This window comes from Lepisosteus platostomus, chromosome 2 (genome assembly GCF_059453375.1).
Source record: "Lepisosteus platostomus isolate fLepPlt1 chromosome 2, fLepPlt1.hap1, whole genome shotgun sequence".
Classification (NCBI taxonomy): Eukaryota; Metazoa; Chordata; class Actinopteri; order Semionotiformes; family Lepisosteidae; genus Lepisosteus; species Lepisosteus platostomus.
The window spans coordinates 47,031,439-47,057,731 of NC_142612.1; the positions used below are offsets into that span (position 1 = coordinate 47,031,439).

Genomic DNA, 26,293 nt, shown 5'->3' on the forward strand with positions numbered 1-26,293 from the left:
GTGGTTCCCATGATTAGTGTTCGCACATATCCAAATCAGAAACTGTGGGTAAATATAGAGATACGCGCCAAACTGAAAGATAGGACAGCTGCTTTCAATTTGGGCGATATGGATAAATACAAAAAATCCAGTTACGACCTCAGGAAAGCTAAAATAGCTAAATACAACTACAGAGTTAAATTAGTCATATTATCACGGCTGCAACACACGGACCATGTGGAGTGGTATACGCACCATTGCAGACTACAAAACGCAACCCAGCTATATCGCACAACAGTCTGCCTCTCTTCCTGATTAGCTAAATTCATTCTATGCTCGGTTTGAGGTCAGCAACGCAGATCCAGTCAGGAAGATTCCAGAAATCCAAGATGGAAACCCACTGATCATATTCAGAGCGGATGTGTGTAAAGTTTTTAAAAAGACCAATCCACGCAAGGCTGCTGGCCCTGATGCTATCCCTGGCCGTGTTCTGAAGGCATGTGCAGACCAGCTGGCAGATGTCTTCTCGGACATTTTCAATCTCTCTCTAGCTCAGTCTATAGTTCCTTCCTGCTTTAAGAAAACCACCATTGTCCCTGTTCCTAAAAAACCCAGAGTCATCTGCCTAAATGACTACCGCCCTGTTGCACTCACATCAGTTATCATGAAGTGCTTCGAGTGGTTGGTCAAAGCATACATCACCTCCTCACTGCCTGACACCCTAGACCCACCGCAATTTGCGTATCACCAGAACAGGTCAAGAGAAGATGCTATTGCCACTGCCTTCCATACTGCCCTCTCACACCTGGATAAGAAAGGAACATATGTGAGAATGCTGTTTGTTGATTACAGCTCAGCATTCAATACCATAGTGCCCTCAAAGCTTGTCATCAAGCTCCAGGACCTGGGATTGAACACCTCCCTCTGTAATTGGATCCTGGACTTCTTGACGGAACGTCAGCAGGTGGTGAAGGTGGGCACCAACATATCCTCTTCCCTGACTCTAAACACTGGAGCCCCCAAGGCTGCGTGCTTAGTCCTGTCCTCTACTCCTTATTTACCCATGACTATGTCAACAGGTATAACTCAAACTCCAGCATTAAGTTTGCGGACGATACAACAGTAATTGGCCTGATCACAGATGGTGAGGAGTCTGCATACAGGGAGGAGGTTGAAACCCTGGCAGCATGGTGCCAGGAGAACAACCACTCTCTGAACATCAGTAAGACTAAGGAGATGATTGTGGACTATAGGAAACATCAGGGAGGAGACCACATACCTATTTACATCAATGGGACTGCAGTGGAGAGGGTCAGCAGTTTTAAGTTCCTGGGAGTTAACATTTCAGAGGACTTAACCTGGACCCACCACACCAACATCATGGTCAAGACAGCACGGCAGCGCCTGTTCTTTCTCCGCAGGCTAAAGAAGTTCAGCATGCTGTCACATATCCAGGCCAACTTCTACAGGTGCACTATTGAGAGCATCCTGACTGGTTGCATCACTGCCTGGTATGGGAACTGCTTCGCCCGGGATCACAAAGTACTGCAGAGGGTGGTGAAGTCAGCGCAGCTTATAACCAGCTGTGAGCTACCAAGCATCCAGGAGATCTACTCAGCTAGATGTCTGAAGAAGGCCAGGTCCATTCTCAAGGACCCCAGTCACAAACTGTTTTCCCTCCTACCATCCGGTAAACGGTACCAAAACATTCGGTCCAAGTCCAAATGACTACGGAACAGCTTCTACCTCCAGGCAATAAGACTGCTAAATAGCCAACCTGCAGCTCCTTTAGCAAATCACCTGTAATGGCTACATGGACACACAGTTTTCACTGTATTCAGCATAACTGCACTACATGTATATATTGCATACACCATGGACACATAACAGCTCTACTCATATTGAGTTTTATTCAATTTTAAAAAAGTAACATCAATTTTGTCATTTTTGTGTTTTTCTGATTTTTGTGAACTCACAGAAAAAGACATTTCATTGCCAGCAACTACTGCTGCATGCCGTATTGTTGTGCATTTGATAAATACACTTTGATTTGATTTTGATTTTGATTGTGGGTGCTGTGGTTTAAATGCTATTGGCTTGTGAACAGCATACCCCATCCCAGTGCATAGTGCCACATTAAATAAAAGCACGAGAAAAAGAGATTCACAACGCAAAGCTGTGTCAGTCTTCTGTGTAAAAAATTGGTTTGAACATCATGGGTGCTGTTTTTAATAAGCTGCTGAGTAAAAAATAGGAATTTTCCTGCTGTCAGCAGTATTGTGTATATAGTTAACCTTTACGTGAATGAAAACAGGACATAAAGAAAGGGTTTCAGAAATCAAGCTTTATTCCCTTGCTTACAGTCCTGGTAATTGGAGACTGCGCTGTTCTTCTTGCTATGGTGATATACGGGTTTTTCCACACGAAACCGAATTGAGCGGTATTTCTCGCATTGTGAACTTGTGTACACATCGGTCCCCAGGGTTCGATGAAAAACCGGAGGTTTACAAAAGGAAAATTAGCTCACTGATAGTTTTGTGTAGAGGCTGTGAAAAGTTTCACAAGTAGAGATCTTTAAAATGTGTTTGGTTTGAAGGCTTTCTGTATTTCCCTTGCAAAGATATAGACATAAGAATATTTTTGCGTGGTAAAAAAAATGGCGTAAAAACAACATAGTGAAGGCTATGAAAACATTCACTTTGTACACACAGCAAGTGTTTTCGTAACTTTAGCAAGTTTCGTGAAAACTCTACAGGCATGCCAAAATCATTTTTGAACTTCAAGCTTTACCCAGGTCTTCACAGACATCCTTCTTTGAACACAACTGTGCTTCAGTAAATAATGTACAGTTTATCAGCTTCTGCAATGCTTCTAGTTTAGCAGGATTTGTGCGATAAGCACATTGTTTAATGGAGATGACATTACCCACGTCTATATCACTGTATAACACAGGTTTGAGTCAGAGTGTCTGTTAATATAACAGAGCGCCTTCCAATACATATAGCTACTGCATGATTTCTTTATCTGTTTCAGCTAAATGAGGGAAACTAAATCAGTCAGAATCTCGGAGTGTAAATTGTAAAAATGACCCTTCTTCCCTCCTTTGTTAAACTTAAAAGATTTTTGCGAAGAAATCCTTAATCACAAAACTATCACTTAATTTATCAAGATACATAAATTCACACCAGATCCAACAACAAGTTATAATAGTGGACTATTTTTATGTATTCACATACATAAACAAACCGAAACGTATACTCTGATCGTGCTTTGAACCATTGGGTGCAGCACTTTGTCCATTACCACTACAAGGACAATACATTATTTTAAAAAAGAAAAGGATATCAAAATGTTTCCAAAATGTCCGCCTGTGATATTTTAGCTGCTTAGTTACACAATTCCATATTCATATAACTATTGAGTGATGTTAAATCACCATTTATCTTTTTACAATAACAGCAAGTGGTGTACTTATTATGTATTCTTAGAAAAGGATAAAACATTAAGAAGTACAGAATATAAGCTTAATAATGTTAGAACAAGCACGTTAAAGCTAGAACCCATGTAAATTACCAAGTTAAAGACTTTGATACATAAAATATTTATGCATAATAAAAATATTTATATATATATATTGCTGTGCTGGCCATATAGAGCAGTCAGGACGTCTCAAGACTTTGAACTGGTGGTTGAACTGGTACCAATGAAATGGTAACTCTACCATTGCCCATTTGAGAGCAAGGAATTCACCCTTGTGGGCAAGGTATGTTTTCTCCGTCACTGTCCTCTCTTCTGATGCTAGGTGGCCAAGGTAACTAACATGGGTCTTTGGGAAACTGCATTTCTTGGGCTTAAATGTCGATGTGTAGCTGAAAACAATAGTCATCCAGATACAGCAGGGGGTTAGAGAAACTTTTCATCTCTGAATCAGCTTGTCATTCGACTTTGGAAGGCTGGGGTCTCCTTTAACCAAATGGCACCTTTTTATATTCAAAGAGGCCACAGACCTCCTTCCTTGACCTAGCACTAGCTGACAGTCAAGTCTAAGGTGGTAAGAAATGTGGCTCCATCCAAAGCATCCAGAACCACCTCAATATGTGAGAAGTGGAAAGGAATCCTTATGGTATTCAACTGTCAGTAGTTGATGCATTGATGGAGAGACCCATCTTTCTTCTGTATTAGGACCACTGGGGAGGCCTATGGACTTTTGCCGGTCAACTGGCTTCAGCCACTTCCATGCAGATGAACTGTACAATGTTCAGCTGGTGGTATTCGGTGGCTTAGTGTAAATAAGCAGTATTTCATGTTGAATGGTGGAAGTGTACTCAAGATCCAAGTAATTCTCAGAAAAAAACTTGTCTGCATGGCATTGAAGCAGCTCTTCCAACATTCTCTTCTGCTGCTTATATTGCAATGCTATCTCTGAAATGTTCCTTTCATGATTGCTGCATCCTCACGTAGCATCTGGCCCGGGGACTTTCACCTACACTACCTGCTTCAGAATTGACCTACTCCTGTGGGACTACCTGCTCCTTTGGGCCAAAGCCCTATAATTGGCACACCATATAATTTTGCTAACTCATTCATGTCCATTCAATGTTATTCATGTATTATCAATATTAGTTTAATATTTTACATACAAAAATGTCAGTATAGTATACATATTATATTATTAATGAAACAGTCTTCATCTGTTAGAAATACAACCCATGCATTGGCTGGGAATTAAACCCTAGAACTTCCAAGTGGCTAGCAAGAACTCTACCACTAAGCCAAAGCGTCACTAAGAAGGAACAAACCAAATGAAAAGCCACCACCATTACTTTTCCATTTTCTACAAGTGTTTTATTCTCATTTAGAGCAATACAGGACTGATGTAAAGACTTTGATGCAGAAAATATTTATGAAGAAGGCAGAATACTGTTGTGTACTTTATTTTTTTATTTTAGCTACCACTACCAGCTACAGTGGCTATCAAATAAATTCACACCCTTTGGACATTTTAATATTTTACTGTGTTACAATATAAAACCACAATGTATTTATATGGGATTTCTCTGTGAGGTTCCACAGTTGATTAGTACAGCTCCCAACAAAAACTACAGTACATCATGAAGATAAACATTTAAAGTAAATCTGGGACTGGGTTATTGAATAGCACCAATCAGGGGAAAGGTATAAGAAAATTTCCAAGGAATTACATATCCCCCAAAGCACAGTAAAGTAAAGAAATTTAGAAATATGGCACAACTGTGAAACTGTGAAGAAAAGGATGTCCTCAAAAGCTGAATTTCCAGGCAAGAAGCGTACCAGTCAGGGAGGCCACCATGAGAGCTCCAAAGGAATTACAGTCTTTCTTGGTTGACAGGAGAGAAAATGTGCTTTTAACAATTGCCTGGGTGCCTCACAAATTTTTGCTTCATGGGAGAGTAACAAAAACACATAAAATAGAAGGCATTTGGGAGACTCTGAGACCAAACAGAAGAAGCTTTTTATGGACCGAGGAGGCTAAAATTGACCCTTTTGGCATCAACAGTAAGCACTATATTTGGCGCAGTTAACAGTGAACATCATCCTGAGAACACTATCCCTACTATGAAGCATGGTGGTGGCAGTAGCATGCTATGGGGATGCTTCGCTGCATCAGGGCCTAGAAGAGGTGTGAAGATAGAAGGAAAAACGGATGCGGCACAGTACAGAGAAATCCTGGAAGAAAACCTGCAGCAGTCTGCAAGATTAATCTTCCAGTAGGACAATGACCCAAAACGTATATCCAAAGCAACATTGGAGTAGTTTAAAAAGACAAAAATGTCAATGTTTGTGAGTGTGCACAGTCAAAGCGCGGACTTCAATCCAATCTGTGGCAGGAACTGAAAATTGCTGTTCACCAACAGTTCCCACCAATGTTCTGTCTAATTTTTTTTTCTGCTGAGCAGATGACCTAATAATCGGAGTGGCGTAAAAAAGCTGTAGTGCAGGATGGACAGGGCTTCAAACGGTCCTATGTTAGAACTCAGTGATTGACCGAAAAAGACCAAAAGGAAGGCCCAAGGGGCATAATGACATGTATTGCTGCTGATGATTTTGTAAAACTTTTGCCACCTAAACTAAAAGAAGTACCTACAATATGTAGTTTTAAGAGACGTTTTCAAGTACTACCTATTGAGTTGACCATATTTAATTGCAAAATTTTGTTATTTAATGACACCCATGAAGGCCTACTTGTTTTGCCACATTATCTGAATTTTTGACTGATTGTTTGCTGTAATGTCATAAATTATGCATGAATCGCACCTCCTGAAAAACTTTTATGAAACTTCCATTTACAACATACAAATGTTTATTTTCTGATATTCTGTTTGATGTTTGTTCAACAGTTGATTGATGTGAATTGCAATAAACCGCTTACTTAAGTACTTAGTATTGTGCACGCTAATGAAAACCGTTATACCATGGACTTTTTTTTATTCACGACATTGCAACTATAATGCAAATCATGCATTGCATATCTTTAACTTCGACAGTCAAGTTTAACAGTTCACTAATCACTATAAAAAATAGCAAGTTACTACTGTATGTCACTGAAAATTATAGAAGTCTTCACTTCTATCCTACCAACAGAAGTTTAAATCTAACTCGTGCTGTACACAACCATATTGTTCAGATATCATTTCTGGCATCTATCTTTCAATGACAACCATCGCATGTACACCTTGTCGAGATTAATATTCTGTTCATTGTTTTGGTACAATTTAATTCTCATTAGCATGTCTAAATATAACTCTTCCAGCTGGTTTCGAGACTTTGTTTTTATAATGTTCATCAGACTGAATCCGCGTTCGCAATCTGTGCTTGATGCAAGAAAGGTGGCAGTTCAAATATTATACAATTGTCTCTCTACGCAACGCCTCACAATAACACTACACATTATAAACAGGAAATGACAAAACCATAATATAGTGTGCTAACTTATGTCAAAGACAGTAAATAAGTAAGACTAGACCCACAACCTTAGATACACAGGTCAACATTAACAGGAAAATTCACAGTCACAGTCACTTTTTCTGCACCAACAAATTTTGTTTGCTGTGCGGCAATTTAATTTTTTTTTTTTAAATGGCGGCGCCCACGCAGGCAGCAGCCCAGCTAGCTCTCTTAAACGGATCTTTATCATTGTTTTTTTTTTCTTCGTTCTTTCTTTTGTTACTGTTCTTAGTCCTCAGTTTCTCTCTCCACAATGTTCACGTACATAACTTATGATCCACAAACACTTTTAGACATCGGAACAAGATCCGCAGGACTATCACTTAGTCTGGAAGATCTGGACTGCATCAGCTCACACGGACTTCTCCGACAAGGCCTGGAACCCACGATATCACCTGAACAAGGTAACCAACCCAGAAAGTGTCGCAAACGATGTGAACGAGAACGGAAACGCGGTAAGCGAGCTGGGCTACAAACAAGACTAAAACCGAACAGAACAAACATCCTTTACCAACCATTTTACTCGCCAATGTCCGATCCCTCGACAACAAACTCGATGATCTCAGACTGATACTCTCCACACAACAAAAAATTAAAGAATGCTGCGCTTTTATTTTTACTGAAACATGGCTAACAGACAGTATTACGGACTTGGCAATACACCTAGACGGATTTTCTGCCTTCCGCGTCGACAGAACTACAGAATCCGGTAAAACCAAGGGTGGGGGAGTGTGCATTTTTATTAACAACGTGTGGTGCAACAATGTATCTACCATCACGAAACATGCTCACCTGCTCTGGAATTTTTAATGATCAAGTGCCGCCCCTTCTATCTGCCGAGGGAATTTACAACTGTTATTATCACCGCCGTCTACATCCCCCCTGACGCTAATGGCAAAGAGGCGCTACAGGTACTGCAAACTGCAATAAACAAACAGGAATCCATACATCCCGATGCAACCTTTATCATAGCAGGTGACTTCAATCAAACAAATCTCAAATCCATTCTCCCAAAATACCATCAGCATGTCTCCTTCCCAACGAGAGGAGAAAACACTCTGGATCATGTTTACACCAAGATTCAGAACGGTAGTACCCCTCCCCCACTGTGGAAACTCAGACCACATCACTCTTCCTCTCCTCCCGGCATACAGACAGCTGCACAGGCGCGTGAAATCAGCGCTCCGGACAGTGAAAGTGTGGCCTGAAGGAGCTGAATCGGTCCTGCAGGACTGTTTTGAATGCACTGACTGGAATGTGTTTAAAGAGGCAGCCACACAGGGATCATACACCGACATACAGGAATATGCATCGTCAGTCACTAGCTACATCAGGAAATGTGCTGACGATGTCACACTCACAAAAGAAATAAGAACCTTTCCTAACCACAAACCATGGATGAACAGTGAGGTTCGCACCCTAATCAAATCAAGGGATGCAGCATTCAAATCGGGCAATAAATCAGAACTAAGGTCAGCCAGGATCAATCTTAACAATGGTATTAAACATGCAAAAAACACGCTCAAACAGGAATTAGAGGAACACTTCACCACTAATGACCCAAGGCGCATGTGGCAAGGTATACAGGCCCTCAGAGACTACAAGAGGAAGAACATCTGTGCACCTGCCCATGATGCCTCCCTGTCTAACGAGCTCAACACCTTCTATGCTCGGTTTGAAGCCAACAACACAGAACCAGTCATCAGAACTGCACCCTCCGCAGCTGACCAGCTGCTCTCACTGTCTGCAGATGAGGTGAGGAGATCTCTGCTAAAAGTGAACACACGCAAGGCTGCAGGACCCGACGGCATACCCAGTCGTGTCCTCAGAGCCTGCGCCAATCAACTGGCGGGTGTATTCACAGACATTTTCAACATGTCTCTGGCCCAAGCCGTAGTCCCCACCTGCTTCAAGACAACTACCATCATCCCAATACCAAAGAAAACCACAGTGACATATCTTAATGACTACCGACCAGTGGCACTAACACCTGTCATCATGAAGTGCTTCGAGAGGCTGGTCATGAAGCACATTAAGGACACCATCCCAAACACAGTGGACCCGTACCAGTTTGCCTACCCGTCCAACAGATCCACAGATGACGCAATCTCCATTGCCACACACACGGCCCTATCCCATCTGGACAAAAAGAACACATACACAAGACTACTATTCATCAACTTCAGCTCAGCTTTTAACACTATCATCCCAGAGAAATTAGTCAAGAAACTCAGTGCACTGGGTCTCAACACCACCCTCTGCAACCGGATTCGGGACTTTCTGACAGGCAGACCTCAGGCTGTCAGGCTTGGAAACCACACCTCCAGCACACTAACTCTGAACACTGGGGTCCCCCAGGGGTGTGTGCTTAGTCCACTGCTCTACTCCCTCTATACCCACGACTGTAAGGCCAAACACAACACCAACTCCATCATCAAGTTTGCCGATGACACCACAGTTGTAGGTTTGATCACAGACAATGATGAGAGGGCCTACAGGGAGGAGGTCAATCTCCTTACAACATGGTGTGATGACAACAACCTCACCCTCAACGTCAGCAAAACCAAGGAGCTGATCATTGATTTCAGGAAACTGCAAACCGGACATCCCCCTATCCACATCAATGGGACTGAAGTGGAAAGGGTCAGTAACTTTAAATTCCTTGGTGTCCATATCACCAAGGACCTCACATGGTCTCTCAACACCACCTGTCTGATCAAGAAAGCGCAACAGCGCCTGTACTTCCTAAGACGGTTGAAGAAGGCTAAGATATGTCCCCAGATCCTCACTAACTTTTACAGATGCACTACAGAAAGCACACTGACAGGCTGCATCACAGTGTGCTATGGCAACTGCAGTGCTGCTGACCGCAAAGCCCTACAGCGGGTGGTGAAAACTGCACAGTCCATCACTGGGGTTACCCTCCCATCTATCAAGGACATTTATGACAGACGGTGCTTGAGGAAAGCTCTAAGCATAATCAAAGACCCCACACACCCCAGCTACAGACTTTATGATCTGCTACCATCTGGAAAACAGTACCGGAGCATTCGGGCCTGGACTACAAGACTCAGAGACAGTTTTTACCCCCACACTATCAAACTGTTAAATTCCCAGTCTCTCTCACCTCACCTCTCACCTATGATCTGAACCTCACAGTGCCTTCTTCCTTTCTTTCTTTCTTACCAAAAACCCAAACACACATTGAAAATCTACCTCTACCATACATGTCAAAAGCTCACTCCCCATAATTTCTATCCCTTTATTTTATTCTGTTGATGCATATTTTTGCACATAACCTGTTACCTTTTTGTTGTTTTGCACATTGCCTGTTGTTGTTGTTTTGCACATTGCCTGTTGTTGTTTTTTGCACACTGCCTGTTGTCTCTGTCTTTCTTTCGCTACACAATTGTATTGTTGTTGTTGTTTTTTTTCTCTTTGTACTACTTATGCCCAAGAGCTAGCTAAATAGCACTCCGTTATACCATATACCATGTATATGAGTGTAATAACAAACTTGAAACTTGAACTTGAACTTGAAAAAAGGTTTGCGGCTAACCTGAGACATTTTGAACAAGTTTGCAAACAAGAAGGGGCAAAAATCACAGAGTCCAAATGTGAAAATCTGGTAAAAACTTATTGAAGAAGACCTACTGTGGATCATCCAGGTGGATGCTGCACATTGGTGGTGGTGGCAGGGAGTCCCCATTACCTGTAAAGCGCTTTGAGGGGAATGTCCAGAAAAGCGCTATATAAGTGTAAGCAATTATTATTATTAATTATACTGTGTGGCTGTAATTTCTGCCAAAGGTGCCTCTACCACATATTGTTTGAAAGGAGGTGAATACTTATGCAATCGCAATCATTTTCCATTTAAAATTTAGGAGGATCTGTAGAATTTTGTTTTCACTTTGACATTGTTTTGACAATGTCAACAAAATTGTTTCCTGTCAGTCAATAGCAAAAACTCCCAGTAAACTACAATTTGATTCCATTTTGTAACACAATAAAATGTAAAAAAAATCCAAGGGGGTGAATATTTTTTATATCCACTGTATATACAACATGTATAATATATTCATGAATGAATATTTTTAATGACTTTAAGAGACGTTAATATACTTTGATTTTTATTTTCAGCTACCAAAGTATATATTTAGTTACATAATTTCATATTAATATTCCATTTAATTTGGATTTAAAGAAATACAGTAAGGAAAACAGATCGAATGAAGCATTATTTATTTACTAACATCAAACAGACTAGAAGTGCCACCCATTGATCATCTTTGGCCAGTGAATCACACACTTGAAATGCACTGTGGTATGTTGCAACCACTTTAATGCAGCAATTCTGAGTTATGAGTGGCTGCATCTGTACGTCCAAAAATATGAGATTGCCATTCCTTTCTGTAAAATGATTACCTATGGTTAACATAAAAGAACGAATATTCTACAACAATGACAACAACAAATGACAAACCTCATCAACATACCTCTTCATCATGATCTTTTGCCCACTGAATTTTTTTTAGAAGGTCACTAAGGTCACTCTTAAAAGGAATGTAGTGCTTCCATGGTTTCAGATCATTGTAGAAGTGTTCATAGTAGATAGAGTCTTGTTTCAGCACAACACTGTTTCCCACAAGCAGATAAGGCAGTCGGTATGCTGCAACGGTGCCATCAATGTTTATTTGATATTTGTACTGCAAAAAACAGCATAAAAACCTTAATCATTATTTCAGTTTGTAATAGAAAAAAATAATTTATGAACCCCATGAGGTCAAAGTATTTAATAAATGCTTGTAATTTAAGATTTACTATTTGAAAACCAAAGAATTGTAAGCTTCCCACTACAAAATTGTATAAGCTGAGTTTAATCAAATTCCTTATGTGGAATTTATCCAGTTGCATAGATTTATATTGGACACACATACCCGCACTTCAAGCACACAGAAAATCATGTTTGTAAAAAAAAATTAAAAAGCAAGCTTTGCAGAATACTTGTTCTTATAAAAAAGTGCAGAACTCTATTTAACTTCTATATTGAATATTTTATTAAATTGTCAGAAATCATCCATAATCTGTTTGTATGTTTCAGCATTAAAAGGTATACATTAAAACAATCTCAAATAGTAGATAAATTGGGCCCACATTCCCACATATTGGTGGAATATGAGAACCATAAAACCTTCCACCCACATGGTATGTTCTGCTTCAGAAACATATAACTATAATAATTGCTTACACTTATATAACGCTTTTCTGGAAACTCCACTCTAAGCCCTCCTCCACCACCACCAATATGCAGCATCCACCTGGATGATGTGACGGCAGCCATAGTGCAAACACTTACCACACATCAGCTATTAGTGGGGAGGAGAGCAGAGTATTGAAGCCAATTTATAGAGGGGGATTATTAGGACGCCATAACTGGTAAGGGCCAATGGGAAATTTAACTCCTACTCTTTTCGAGAAACGCCCTTGGATTTTTAATGACCACAAAGAGTCAGGACCTTGGTTTTACATCTCATTCGAAGGACGGCGCCTATTTACAGTATAGTGTTCCCGTCACTATACTGAGGCATTATCACCCACATAGACCGCAGGGTGAGCACCCCCTGCTGGCTCCACTAACACCTCTTCCAGCAGCAACCTTAGTTTTTCCCAGGAGGTCTCCCATCCAGGTACTGACCAGGCTCACACCTAGCTTCAGTGGGCTGCCAGTTGTGAGTTCCAGGGTGATATGGCTGCTGTTTGGAGTAACTACACATACAGTGGCTTACAAAAGAATTCAGACACTTCCCATGGTGATTCATTATGTGAAATAACAAGATGTATGCAGATTTGTAAACTTTTTTTATTCTAAACCTGAATGCTGAAACCGAAGAGTTCTAAGGGTTAAGTAACTTCCAGTAAATTTCCAGAAAAGAAAAGATTAATACTTAAAAAAAAATAATCTTTAAGTAATTGCAAGGCTCTATATACTCAGTACAAGTGGTTTATTACTTTAATTAAAAAATCATTAATAGCTCCTAGAATAACTAAAAATATGAGAATGTCTACTATGTCTACAAAATTAGAAAAAAATATTGTCATAAAAATATGAGAATGTCTACTAAACCAAATAATCTATGTAAGATTACACAGATTATCACATAGATAAGCACAAATCTAATGAACTGATTTACAGCTACACTTATAATTTTATGTGAAGCGTTATCTTAGCAAGGTCAGATTTTCATTGTAGAAATGAGAAATTACACGCAAAACATTTTATTACCAGGAGAAATGACCCTCATTTTATTACTTTCTCAAGTGTAATGCTCATAAAACTAAATTTATCCATGCAGGTCAATAACCATACAAAAATACAAAGCTTTTACTTTTCAAGTTTACACTTTAGGTTCAGCTTAATGCATGCTAATACCATGACATATTTACCACATTTTATTTGTCACTGTTGATCACATTTCACAGTTCTAATGACTATGCTTAGGTAAAAGTGTCAAACCCCTATTCAAATAATAAAAAAGATCAAGGAAGAAAGATACATATACTGCTTAACATTGCCTTTCAACAGTACATATATTTTTAATTTACCTTTACCCTCATGTAACTATAATAGTGTGTTGTTTGATTTAAAAAGAAGTTGCACTTGCATTTAAAGTGAGACTGTATAAATATTTTAATTTCACAGCCACTAACCACTTGGTATATCGGTTAAAGTCCTAGGAAAACCAGTTTTATTATTGACCCAAATTTGTTAATAAACTACATTCTCTACGTCAACCTTTGAATCAGCATAAGTTAGAAAAGAACATGTACGTGTTCTCGGATACATGTGAAGAAGAACCGTCTTCTTACAGTAGAAGCACCAAATGCAAACTGCAGACAACTGAAGCAATTCATATTGGTAATGCTGTTTGCTTCCAGTCAGTCTGATGGATCACAGAAATCCTGGATGACACTGAACCTACCCAAACCCAAGACAAACAGATATTGCTCCTGTAAAAACAGGGCAGCTGTTCTTTCCATTTAGAGTGCCTCACCCCTTTTAGAATCTTGGCTCACATTCCAACCAGAGGTCTCTGAACAATACCATCAAACACGTGCTCCGACCTGTAGGTCTCGACCTCTGACAAGCAAACTTCATGCTGGAATATCATTTTGACGATCCAGTTTCTCTGGTAGCAACTGAAATAACCTTTTGACCTAATGTGATTAATGACTTATGTGGCAAATTCAAATGTAATACAATGATTACAAAGTTGAATTGATATGTAAAGTTAATATTAATGCTCTCATTTGATAAGAAAGAAATGGCTGAATATATAAAAATGTAGTATCCTGTTATCCTGCTTTGTAGAAAATTTTAATACATTTTGGAGCTGATCCAAAATGTAGCTTTAAGAATAGTTATAACACTTTAATAGTTATAACAGTTATAAATCCACTAAGCATTTAGTGGATTTCTCTATGCAGTAAGTGGAAGTAAATCCACTGTTCATGAAAATTAAGAATTGTTTGCAGATACCTTTTTAAAAGGTACTTTATGTTGTATTGTACATGCAAAAACAGTTAAAATTAGTACCTGGATAAATTTAATGCACTTTAAGTCATGAATAAACTGGTGTTACAAATTACAAAGTGTTATAAAGAGGCTTTCTCCCATTTGGACACACATGTTTTTTCAGGACACACTATATTTTAGCAACACACTCACTTCTTAGTCTAAAGGGTTTTTTAAGCAATTTAAAACATTCATGTTTTCAAATAAACAATATAATATAATACAAATTACATATTTTTTGAAAATGTGAGTTTTCAATCTCCTCACCCTCTCCATTACCCAAAGAAGCCTCTGCTGCTTTGACTAAATTAAAATGTAAAGCAATACATTTATGAGTAATGCAATAAAAATATATTAGTTATTTTTAAACTGAGAGGTTTTCTGACCATGTGTGAGACCAGGGAGGTAATTAGCAGGTGCCAATATTAGTTTAAACAAAAAGGAATTTTTCTTTACATTTATGTATCGAAATGCATTCAACATAAACTACAACATATGGCACTTGTAAAGCCCCTGTGATTGCACTGCATGTTGTTTCTAGCATTTATTCTAAAAATGTAGAATTTAATTGAAAAAATCAAAACTCTTCGAATATACATTCTGCTGCATAGGGTCTATTAACATGGCTTGTGAGCATTGTAAACCATAAGGAACAAAAATATAAATGTCATTACAACTCAATTCAGGTAATATCTCTTATGAACCTGACCTTCATTATGATGGGTTTGCTCTGTACTGGGGAACTTTTTTTTTTCAAGTTATTGCTCCTGTAAATACATGGCAGCTGTTCTCCTCATTTAAAGTGCCACTTCAACAAGTAAAGGTGCAGTTTATTGGTTTTGCTGCAGAGCTTTCAGTTTCAAAAGATGACTGGCTTAATGTAAAATCTGCCACATTGAAACAGGGACAAACAAGATGAGACATGATTACCTACCTTAAAGAAGTCAAAAAAGGACACGTGTTTCACCAGGGGGCCATAGAGACTCTCGTTGTGGGTGAAGAAGAAAAAGTTTGTAAAAGCAGCATCAATGAGAGTTGGATGTTTGCGTCCCAGTTTGACAAGCTCCAGCCTCTCTTTTCGACTGTCTCTGCCCCTCCAGAAGGCTGTTTTGTTCTTGTCTTCCCAAGCAGGGCCTGTGTTGGCTTGGACCGACATAATATCCAGACTCACCCTGGACAAGGAAAGAGTTCCCCATGTACACAAACAGTAACACAAATGTGATGCATCACTATAGCTCCAAGAAGTAAACATTTATTTAGTGTTTAGATGTGAAATAAAGATAATTTAATTGAAGAATCGACCCTTTCTAATATTATATATCTTGTCTTAATATAACTTACAAATCAATTAATGAAATTATATTCATCTCTCAAAATATAAATGTTCTTATTCTGAACCTTCTCTCACAGGTTTCCTATTTTCTATTTGCATACAAATTCTCGAAATTGAAGAACCTTTTAATTTGCCATTTTTTATGCCCCGAGGTACAATTTTGATGTGTATATGTACAAAAGACTGTCTCTCCAAACTTTTCTTTTAGATTATCTTGCACTGCAATGAGGACTTTGATGAAAACATTTTCTACAATTAATGTGTCTAAAGCACCTCTTCTACCTTTCAAATGTCCATCATTCAAAGTAAAAAAAAAAACTTAGAATGGCCCAAATTTTCTTAACAGTGCAGGATACAGAGAGAGTCTGTCCTAAAAGGAGTGTCAATAGACATTCAGTATTAGCAGCCAAAATTGTACTTTAAAAACCGAGAACTGGGCCTTTACTTATAAAATAGTCCCCAAAATATGGAGATAACCTTTACCGGCCCATAGTCTCCAAGGCAGACTCTGTTAAGTCATATGTTGGCATGACAATATCTCTAGTATCATTGGAACCACACCACGAGAAGATCGGATGAATCTTCTCTGTTGGTTTCCTCTTCTCTAAAGGCCAGTCCCCAAGATTGACAAAGAACTCCACATCCGGTAATTTGACCTGAATAAAATCACGAAGTAAAATTAGTTATAATTTAATTACTTTTTTTCAATCTACACAAAGAAATATTCACTACATAATTGAATGTTAAGTCACTCCTTTTACTAGTGCAATTAGTATCTTCAGATGAACTATATTAGAACATATGATATAGATTATTTGTATATACTGTAATTGCATAAGATACTCTGCTTCACTAAGTCAGTTCTAACTGGCAAACTCACATTCCATTCACTTCTGTAGCAAAACTTAAATCACAAATAAAAAAGATATAGATATAAAATTGACATAAGAACAGCATAATAACTTTAGGCAGAATAAATTAATTCAGCACACCATAGTTTATTTTTTCATTTAGTCAGATGAACTATTCTTGATCTCATTTGCATTCCACTGCAATGTCATTATCAAGCCTTTTATTCTTGGTGATCCCAAAACATTTGGTATTGCATGTTATGTTAGAAACCAGCAGCAATACAGAAGGAGAATGATACACAATATACGAGTCTAGCAAGGCCATTAGATACAGGACTGAGTTCAATGTTCTTTAAAGATGTAATTAAAGATTAAAAGTTTCTACATGACTCTCACTAAAATACCTTTTCAATCAATGTAAGATTTATTGACATAGAAGATCATAAAATGAAGAATAAATGTACACCCCATTCCCTGAAAGCAAATACAATATGCAGCAAGAAAATTATGTATCTCATTCTACCTGCAGTACTTTTGCTATATTTGGGCCTCTGTTCTGGATTACATTCTTTTGTGTGAAACTGGACAACCAATTCTTGTTTGGTAAGCAGGGCTGGGCGATATATCAAAAATTTATTGATACTGATGTTAAGAATCTCTCACAAACCTTATTTTGCTTACGTCGCTATGTTCGGTAAAAGCTTTCCCCACTGTGTGTTTTCATTAGCGATCCACTTAAAACTACACACCCAGTCATCATACCCAGTCACATGCTTCTGCCTCGTCCAACCTTCGTTCTTCATTCAAAACACGAAGAAGCGTGCCGGGTATGAGACAACACAAGCGCTTATGCTGGACCACAGTCAGGCAGTGATGACTCAAGTACAAATGAAGACGAGCTGGTATCTAAAAAAGATGCAGTGTCGACCATTCGGTCATATTTTGGCTTCAGCAAACCAGATACTAAACAAAGAGAAGTCAGATTTAAACTCTGTTGGAAAACCATTTCTGCGCCCAAAAGTAACATAAGCAACTTGTTTCACAACCATGTCGTGGAATATGTATAGTGTATGGCCAAACAAAAGAGAGAGACTGACAAATGCACTCATGGCTGAAGTGATTCCCCCAAGCTGTCTCTAACACAAACATTTACTAATGCTACTCAACATGCAAAACATTTACGCAGATGTAACGAGACAACTAATGCCATAACATACTACATAGCGAAGGAAATGGTTCCCATAGCTACAATGGAGCATAGTGGTTTCAAAAGACACATTCAAGCCCTTGACAAGAGATACGTTGTGCCCTCAAGAAAATATTTTTCTCAAACTGTGGTGCCTGACATTAACTAGGTTTAATAGTTTCGCATATTTAAAACATGATCTTTCGGCATATCATGTAATCATATAATTTCAAGGGTTTTAAAAAAAATATTGTTGATTTATCGTTATTGAGGTAAATGTGGGAAATGATCACGATATTGATTTGAGGTCGTATCGCCCAGCCCTACTGGTAAGTACTATTTTGTGTGTAGGATTCAGCAAAGAATCCTAACATAAGACGATATATCAGTACAATTACAATGTAACAAAATAAAGAGGCTCTTTTAAATACACAGCCACATTACTGTGAGAGAATGATCCATAAAATACAAATTACTCAGAAAAAAACAACTTTTTTCATGACCTGGTCATGAAAAACCATGAAAAAAAATATACATGACCTGGTCATACAGTAGGACTTACAGTATTCCAAGGATAAGTCATCACAAAGAAAGACAAAACTATTTTAAGTGGAGACCAAATGAAATCACAGCAGAAGTTGTAAATTTATGTTAAATTACTTTTGCTTTCTTCATTTCAGTACTAATATTTCACTATTTTGAAATAGTGAAGGACTGTAAACTGTCACAGTGCTCGGTCAATAAATTCTGAATAACAGACTGCCAGCAGTGGATACTCAAATGTCTTAATGCGACTCCACATTAATAATGCCTTGCAACTTTTTTTACATCTTAAGAGCAGAACAAATGTCCAAATGGCAAAAGATTTAAGTGCAGTTTTGAATGGTGTACAACTATAAAGCACGAAGAGTCAGAAATTCCTATTTAAAGGAATTGTACAGATGGGTATTTTCATGGGATCCAAGTTTATCAATTACATAAATTCCCAAACACAACTGAGAATTTAATTACTTCTAATTTTATTTTACTTTTTATTTCAGTTGTTCTAAATTATTAATGTCATATCTTACAAAATTACTTTGTCTTCTGTTACCGCAAAAACTACTGACAGATAAGGTACTGTGTATATAGAGTAAAATAAACAGCTAATGTACACACTACCACCCTTCAAAAGATAATTCAAATACAATGAACAGTAAAATTATACAATTCCTGATTGGAAAGCGCCATCTTGTGTCTATACAGTATATTGTTTTACATCACAATTCATCATTCAGAAAGAAACTTTATGAAGTTAACTTTTTTCTCAATGAAAGACTGCTTTTCAAAGTAAAGCTTTTCATGAAGTACTACTAACATACAGTAGCATGATTTGTCACTACAGTCACAATGTGACATGCTCTTCCAAAAAAAAAAAACTTTTTCCAGATTGATTCTCTAGTTTTTGAGTGCAAAAGAAACAAAGTTGCTTACTGCTTCACAACTGCCTTTAAGACTATCAATTACTGCCAAAATTGCCAATTGCAAAAAGGACCAGGTTTTGGAAAATCAGGTAGTAAAATGCATAATTATTATATGAACAACAAAAGAACTGCAGATAAACAGATTAATGTTTTTTTTTAACCATGGGATTTCCAGTCATAAGTAATGCTTCTATGGTACTGAGTCAGTGCTGATTTTACAAACTAGGTGAACTATTGTTTGGCTTTTCTGAGCCACTGTATATTTACTATGATGGTTCCCTAAATTGAAGTTATACCCATTCAGAACAAATGAATCAGACAAATTTGGTCACACAGTGTATTGTTGCTGTTGTTGTAGTAATTCTGTTAATATATTTTAAGTATTTTTTTAAAACAGATAAAGACTGTGGGTTGAGGTATTTAAAATTTCAGGAGTAGCAATAAGAATCCTCCACATTATTTTTACTTCTCTTGTATGGATATGCAAAGTTATTTCAAATAAAGTGACAAGCTTGGAGAATTCCAAACCTAGAGCTATCTAATGTATAAACTTGTATTGTTTAAATTTTGAGTGGATCAGACTACTTAAACCTAGGATGCCTTAAATCATGTCTTAAAAAGTGACTGAATACAAGCACTGTGTTCACAAAAAAAGAAAAAAGACCGCACTTTTCTGGCGAGGGAAAGCAGAATGGCATCCATGAAGATTCGAAAGCCCACATGTTGTCCATGAGTTTTAACGTAAACCTGTCAAAGAAAGCAATGTCAAATTTTAATAAAACCATGAAAATCTTTATATTCAATATTAAAATATTAATTCAATATTAAAATTATTCTTGAGGATTTTGGGAGAGGTTATAATGGTGATGTTTAGGACCCTAACATATATGCATAGTTATTGCAAACATAGAGCGAGCTTCAATAAATTGGATAGTGAGGCCTATTGCAAATGGTGAACAGCAATACCAATTTGAGCCTGTGGAAAGGTAATATGTACATAGAGAAATAAATACTGGAAAATGTTATTAATGGCTGCTGCTGCTCCCAGGGCGTTTCTCGAAAAGAGTAGGGGAGTAACTCTAGTTTTCTGGCCAAATTTCCCACTGGCCTTTACCAATCATGGCCTCCTAATAATCCACATTTATGAATTGGCTAGGTAGAGTAAAATCAGACATATGGAAGTCTAAAAAACAAGCACTTGCTCTACTGAATCTTGAAATTCAGGTGGCTTGGACACTGCATTTGGAAATTAAATATTTTTGGAATTAAAAGAAAAATGTCACATAACTTAAATGGATGAAGCAATGTTACGTGTGTTCTTTATAATACTGCATTTTTCTTAATCTGGTTGTTTTTTCCCCCACAATTTACCCCACAATCTCACATAATTTTAACAAGGAGCACACCCCTCTTAATAAACTGTTTAAATGTTGACTTACAGTTACACAAAACATTAAAATCTACTCTGTGAAAACCTTTATGACCTTTATGGCAAATATGTCTGACAGTTGTAAAATCAATTACAAAGCTGTTCACCTTCTGTCCATCAATATACAACTTTGAAAGATGCTGTGGTGATGTAAAAAAGGTGTTGTGACAGACTATAGGAATGGGTAAGTGGCAACACACACAGTTAAACAACTTTTTATATAAGTATTTTGAGTATATGAGTTGAATACACCTCAAAGTTAATACCTATTTTCATAGAAATGCATTTGAGAACAAATCTGAAAATAGTATTAATAGTAAACATGGACTCCAAAACAAATTAACTTAAAATGAGGGAATTGGATGAGAAGACTTTTAAGAATTTTAAGTTAAGAGTTGGAGTGAATATGAACATCTTTCCCCTTGTTTTCACACTTCTTAAACAAAAGCGGTTACAAAAGTACAGCAGACCACAAAGATAATCTGTGGGCAGAACAACTCCCTATATCCTTGCTAGCTGCATCACCTCAACCACTGTTAAGCGCACATGGTTATTGTCAGCTATCAAGTTCTGGTAATTCCCCCATATTTATTTTTGCTGGTGAGCAGTTCTGATTACAGTAAACAGGGTTACTTAGGAGCGACATACAGGAAATTATTTTAAGTAGGCTTTTCAAAGTTTTGCGGAGGCGCTCAAATTACCATAAGAAATGCCAACCTCAATTGGTCCATTTAAATTTTCTAAAAATCCATCATAGTCATCTGCTGAACAAGAGTGCAGTTTTCAATCTTCTAAATGTTCACAGAGCCACAGTAATATTCTTAAAGGGCATACCAACTAATGTTGTGTTTACTGTCCTTCACTTATTCTTTTTCAATTTCAAAATTCAATCTAATTCAAAATTAATTTTTTAAAATTTTGCATGAATATGACTTGTCATTTAACAAAACTGAACAAAAACGAAATAAAAACAACTGGGAAAAGAAGGAGACAAGAACACACTTTTCTTTTAGTCCACCATGATTTCACTACAAAAACAGATAAGTAATTGAAAAGCTTGTTAAAAGTGGTACAATATGAAAACCAGTTATTCCTAAGGATGTTGTTGACAGCCTCCAATAGTCTTGTATCTTACAACATAGAGCAGGGGTGGGCAAACTTTTTTGGACAAAGGGCCACATACAAGATTGAAAATGTACATAGGGCCACTTCAGGCTGCTGTTACAGATAGTCTATGCCCTATATACAGTAAGTTTAAAATCCAACATAGGCTTATTAGTTCAAGGTTAATGATAACCTGAGAGAAAGAAATATAAAAAAATAAAAACAGAATAAAATTTGACGTTCAACTCAAAAGCCAAGCCTTCACGGACTACCTCGACCCGACAGGTAACTGTTCTGCATGATAAACCTATTTTCTCAAATCTCCTCTTGCTCTCTGGACAAAGAATACCTGCAGTTTCTATCATACACTCCTTCAAAACCTCTCCTTCAGAGAATGGCTTGCTTTGTTTGGCAATTCTATATGCAAGCAGGTAGCTTGTCTTTGTGCTGGCCTATTGGATAGCAGAAGGTTGGAAAAACACATTTTGCTGAGCCTGTAAACTAGTGGCTAGTCTGGAAGCTCTATTAGCCCGCTCCTCGCGTGACAGATGGTTAGCATGTTTGGGAGAAAAATGGCACGGCAGAAGAATTCACAGGGATCTGTTGCTTATTCCATGGTACTCTAATAGTATAAGGTTTTTTGCATTGTGCTACTCGGTACACAACTTTGTATTATGAAAGAAGAACTCTGCTGGGGACTGTAGCTTGGTTAGAAAAAGCAGCTTTCTGTTCATTCAACGTGCGCTAAAAATACTCACGAGGCTTACTAATCGAACTTCTGTGAACAGTTTCCAAATTACGTTTCAAATTATTGGGGAGCATGCTCTAAGCAGAAAACACTTTAGGGCAGACAACACACTGAGGACATTCTTCAGTGTCCACAATTGTGCATGTGAAACAGAAATTCAAGAAACTGTCATCATACTTTCTGTATTTGGTTTCCATTTCTCTTTAGAACTACGCTCCATGTCCTTCATGTTTTTTTATTAATATTTAAAAACCTCTCCATTTCGATTGTGTAACAAAAAACTCACAAAATAACCACTCATACAAACGTGAAACACAGAAGCCACAGTCAACTGGTACAATGCTTATAGACTGCCGACTCTCTTGCCTAGTGTCATGTGGCATGCGACTCGTACATTCTGAGTGCATGAACAGCGGGTTTTGCTTGCAAAAAAATTTTTCTTTGACTGGCGATACCTGCAACACCCCTGACCGACAATGGCACTTCCCCAAGGCGGTGCGATGCACAGTTTAGAACCACTGTGGTAAAGCATTCATGCGCCATCTAACGGCAAGAATAATGAAATGCAAGAAAAAAATAGCACCAAACAAAGCGGAATATGGCAAATATTGACTCATTTATTTTTTACCTCAAGGGCCAGTTAAAACTGGCTGGCGGGCCAGATGCAGCCCACGAGCCGCAGTTTGCCCATCGGTGATATAGAGGATGCCCAGGTGTAGGAGAGATTTCCTTTCCTTACAGGTCCATTAGCCCAACGGAAGTCACTCTATTCATATCTGTGCTCCTCCTGTGGGTACTATATGAATCCTGCATGCCCACATCTTTAGTAGGCTGGGCAAACGATTTTTAAATTTTTTAAAAAATAAATAAAAAATGAGATATAATGATGTGTTCCTGCTTAACTTAGACATTGCACGACTTTAAAACATATAAAAACAGGTTTCGAGAGTTAAAAACCACTTTTTTTGCGCGAAAAATGGGTGATTTTTCTTCCTCGTGATCAGCTCAGAATCTTTGTGTACGCTGTAAGGTTTTTACTTCTTAATTAAACGTTTAAAATACACGAATTTCATAAAGACAACACACGTTTCGAAGAGAAAAAATCCCATTCTTTTCTCTTTCTGTTGTGTGAAACTCATCAGCAGGTCTTTTTTTCCCAATCAGAGGCTCTGAAAATAGCGTACCGCCCACTGTGCTCCGTCAGAGAGGGGCGCGGCACCGAGAGAGGGAGGAGGCGCGGAGCTCAGCAGTACAGAACGAACGTTCTACTGCCTGGAGCGCATATGGCAGCGATCGCGTCTGCATTTATAACTTAGTTTTTAAAATTAATCAAGCAATATGAAGCATCTCTTTTTACTTTTAAGTCACTTAATTATCATTAAGCACAGCTTTCTCACCACCTAGACTACTTTTTGATACCATCCTTAGACAAAGCAGAAACGTGTTGTTCTGTCTAATGACATTACAAGTGGAAAGATTACAGATTTAATTTTGTTACGTTATACATTTTAGAAACGTTTCATCCATACAAACACCACAAAACTATTCTCGATTGTATTTCTGAATGGTATGTTACACTTAGTTCACTGTTTTAAATACATCTAATTAAGAAAGTTAGGTGTTAGCATAAACTATTAGCAATAATATTAAATTTAGCACTGTAATAAGTTGTTGCACTTTCCCCCGCATCTTGTAAAAATATATTTTCATTGTTCAAATATACATTAAGTCTGACTATCATATAATAAGTTAAATACAAAACTAAAGAAAAAATAGGGTTAAATATAATTCAAAATATTTTGCTAACAATGTTAACTGTTTATGAATAATAAATTGTATTAACTAAAGAGTAGGATGGCACAGTTTTTAGTATGCTTTTTGTTTTGTTTCTTTTTCATAAATACAACAGTAGTACCTGATATCTCAGTGGCTTTCAAAATTAAATTATGCATGCAAACCTGTGAACTAGAAAGATAACTAAGATATCCATCCATTTATAATGGTGGCAAAGTGGTTAGCATTGCTATCTTGGAGCACTGGGGTCCTAGGTTCAATTCCTGCCATCCTGTGTGTGTGGGGTTTGCATGTTCTCTCTGGGTTACATGGTTTTTCTCCATATGTGTGATATGACTCCCTCTCGCACTCCAAAACATACTGGTAAGTTAATTGGTTTATGGGAAAACTGGCCCTGGTGTGTGTGTTTGTGTCTGTCTGTCCTGTGATGGACTGGCGCTATGTCCAGGGTGTATTCTGCCTTGTGTCCGTTGCTTACTGGGATAGGCTCCAAATCCTCTGTACTGGATAAAGAGATTAGAAATGGATGGAAGTAAAGGCACTGTGTGTATGGAACTATACACAGTATTAGAAACCCACTATGAAATGGCAGCATCTCACTGAGAATAAAATATTTTATAGTGCTGGGTTAAGGAAACAGCCTTTCCACCTCTCTTGCACATCAGTATCCATACCTAGTTATTTAAACAAATTGCCTCTAATTATAAACATCTTAATATGCTGGCTCTGTGGATCCGCATCAGCCATGTTTGCCCATTCCTTCAATTCATGTGCATCCAACACAGTTCAACGCTAGCAACTACACAAAATCTAAAATACAATCCTCATTTCAGTATCTATGTAAACATACAGTCTGTTAACTTCATCATCTTCATCAAAAGTATGCTTAACCCCATTAGGAAGTGTTCTTGTTATCAGTGTATTCCTCAGCTATCCCAAAATTATCTTCTTCTTACCAACATCTCTAGTCTTTTATCCTGCAATTACTCTGCCAACACTTAAATCTCCAAAAGCTGCTTGTGTTAATTTCTTGAAATCACAAATATCATGTGTAAATACTGGCCATGTAATACTCTGCATTGTGGAATAATAGTTTATTTTAAAGGGAACTAGAGAAATCAAGAAAGGCTTTTTTTTCTAGAATTAATAAATGCACATCCTGTTCACTGGGGAAATTAAATCCACACTGAGCAATCTTCAATATGTTCAGAATATGACAGTGAGAATCCTATCAGAGATGCATTGCACCTGTTTTCAAGTCCTTGCATTGGTTATCTATCAGGTTTCGAGTCAACTTCAAAATCCTCATCCTCATTCAGTACCTACAGTATATGGCTTAGTATCTGTCTACTCCCCACCTTTGTCCATCTGACTCTGGTCTTCTAGCTGTCCTCAAGAACATCTACATTCTGTGGTTGACAGGGTCTTCTCTAGCTGCACCCCAGAGCTCTCAATTTGTATTCCCAGTGATATCAGTCACGTACCCTGAGTGCATTTAAATCTAACCTCAGAACCTTTCTTTTCAGAAGACTTACTGTCTGTATCTGCTTCATTTTCTAATTTTGGTAGCACCTCTAACTGCTTGTCTTTCTTATATGTATTTACTTTGTAATCTGTGGTCATTTTATCTGTTTTTATATCTACTGTATTGCTTTGAGATGCCACTTTTAAAGGTGATATATAAAATAAAGTTTTTTTATTATTGTTATAGAGAAACATGATCAGTTTTCCCTGGTTCAGATAAAAAGATCTAAAGCATACTAGTTTGTCACTCTTCTCATTCCCTTTGCTAAATAACTTTTCATACTAATCTGATCAATCTAACTGCCTGTTTTCTGTGCTTTCTCTA

General features: G+C 37.8%; 1 protein-coding gene across 6 annotated transcripts in view; it reads right to left on the reverse strand.

Moving 5' to 3' along the window:
• Positions 1-26,293, reverse strand: part of poglut2 (protein O-glucosyltransferase 2) — a 49,957-nt gene that overhangs the window by 13,699 nt on the left and 9,965 nt on the right. For 2 of the 6 annotated variants that reach the window (XM_088607586.1, XM_088607558.1), the window contains exons 4-7: positions 20,039-20,116; positions 16,353-16,525; positions 15,471-15,708; positions 11,460-11,669 (exon numbers count right to left, since the gene is read on the reverse strand). In XM_088607586.1, the coding sequence (XP_088463712.1) occupies positions 11,460-11,669; positions 15,471-15,708; positions 16,353-16,525; positions 20,039-20,116 (699 nt within the window). The remainder of the gene's footprint in view (positions 1-11,459; positions 11,670-15,470; positions 15,709-16,352; positions 16,526-20,038; positions 20,117-26,293) is intronic. The other 4 variants (XM_088607568.1, XM_088607596.1, XM_088607605.1 and 1 more) reach the window with 4 other exon arrangements.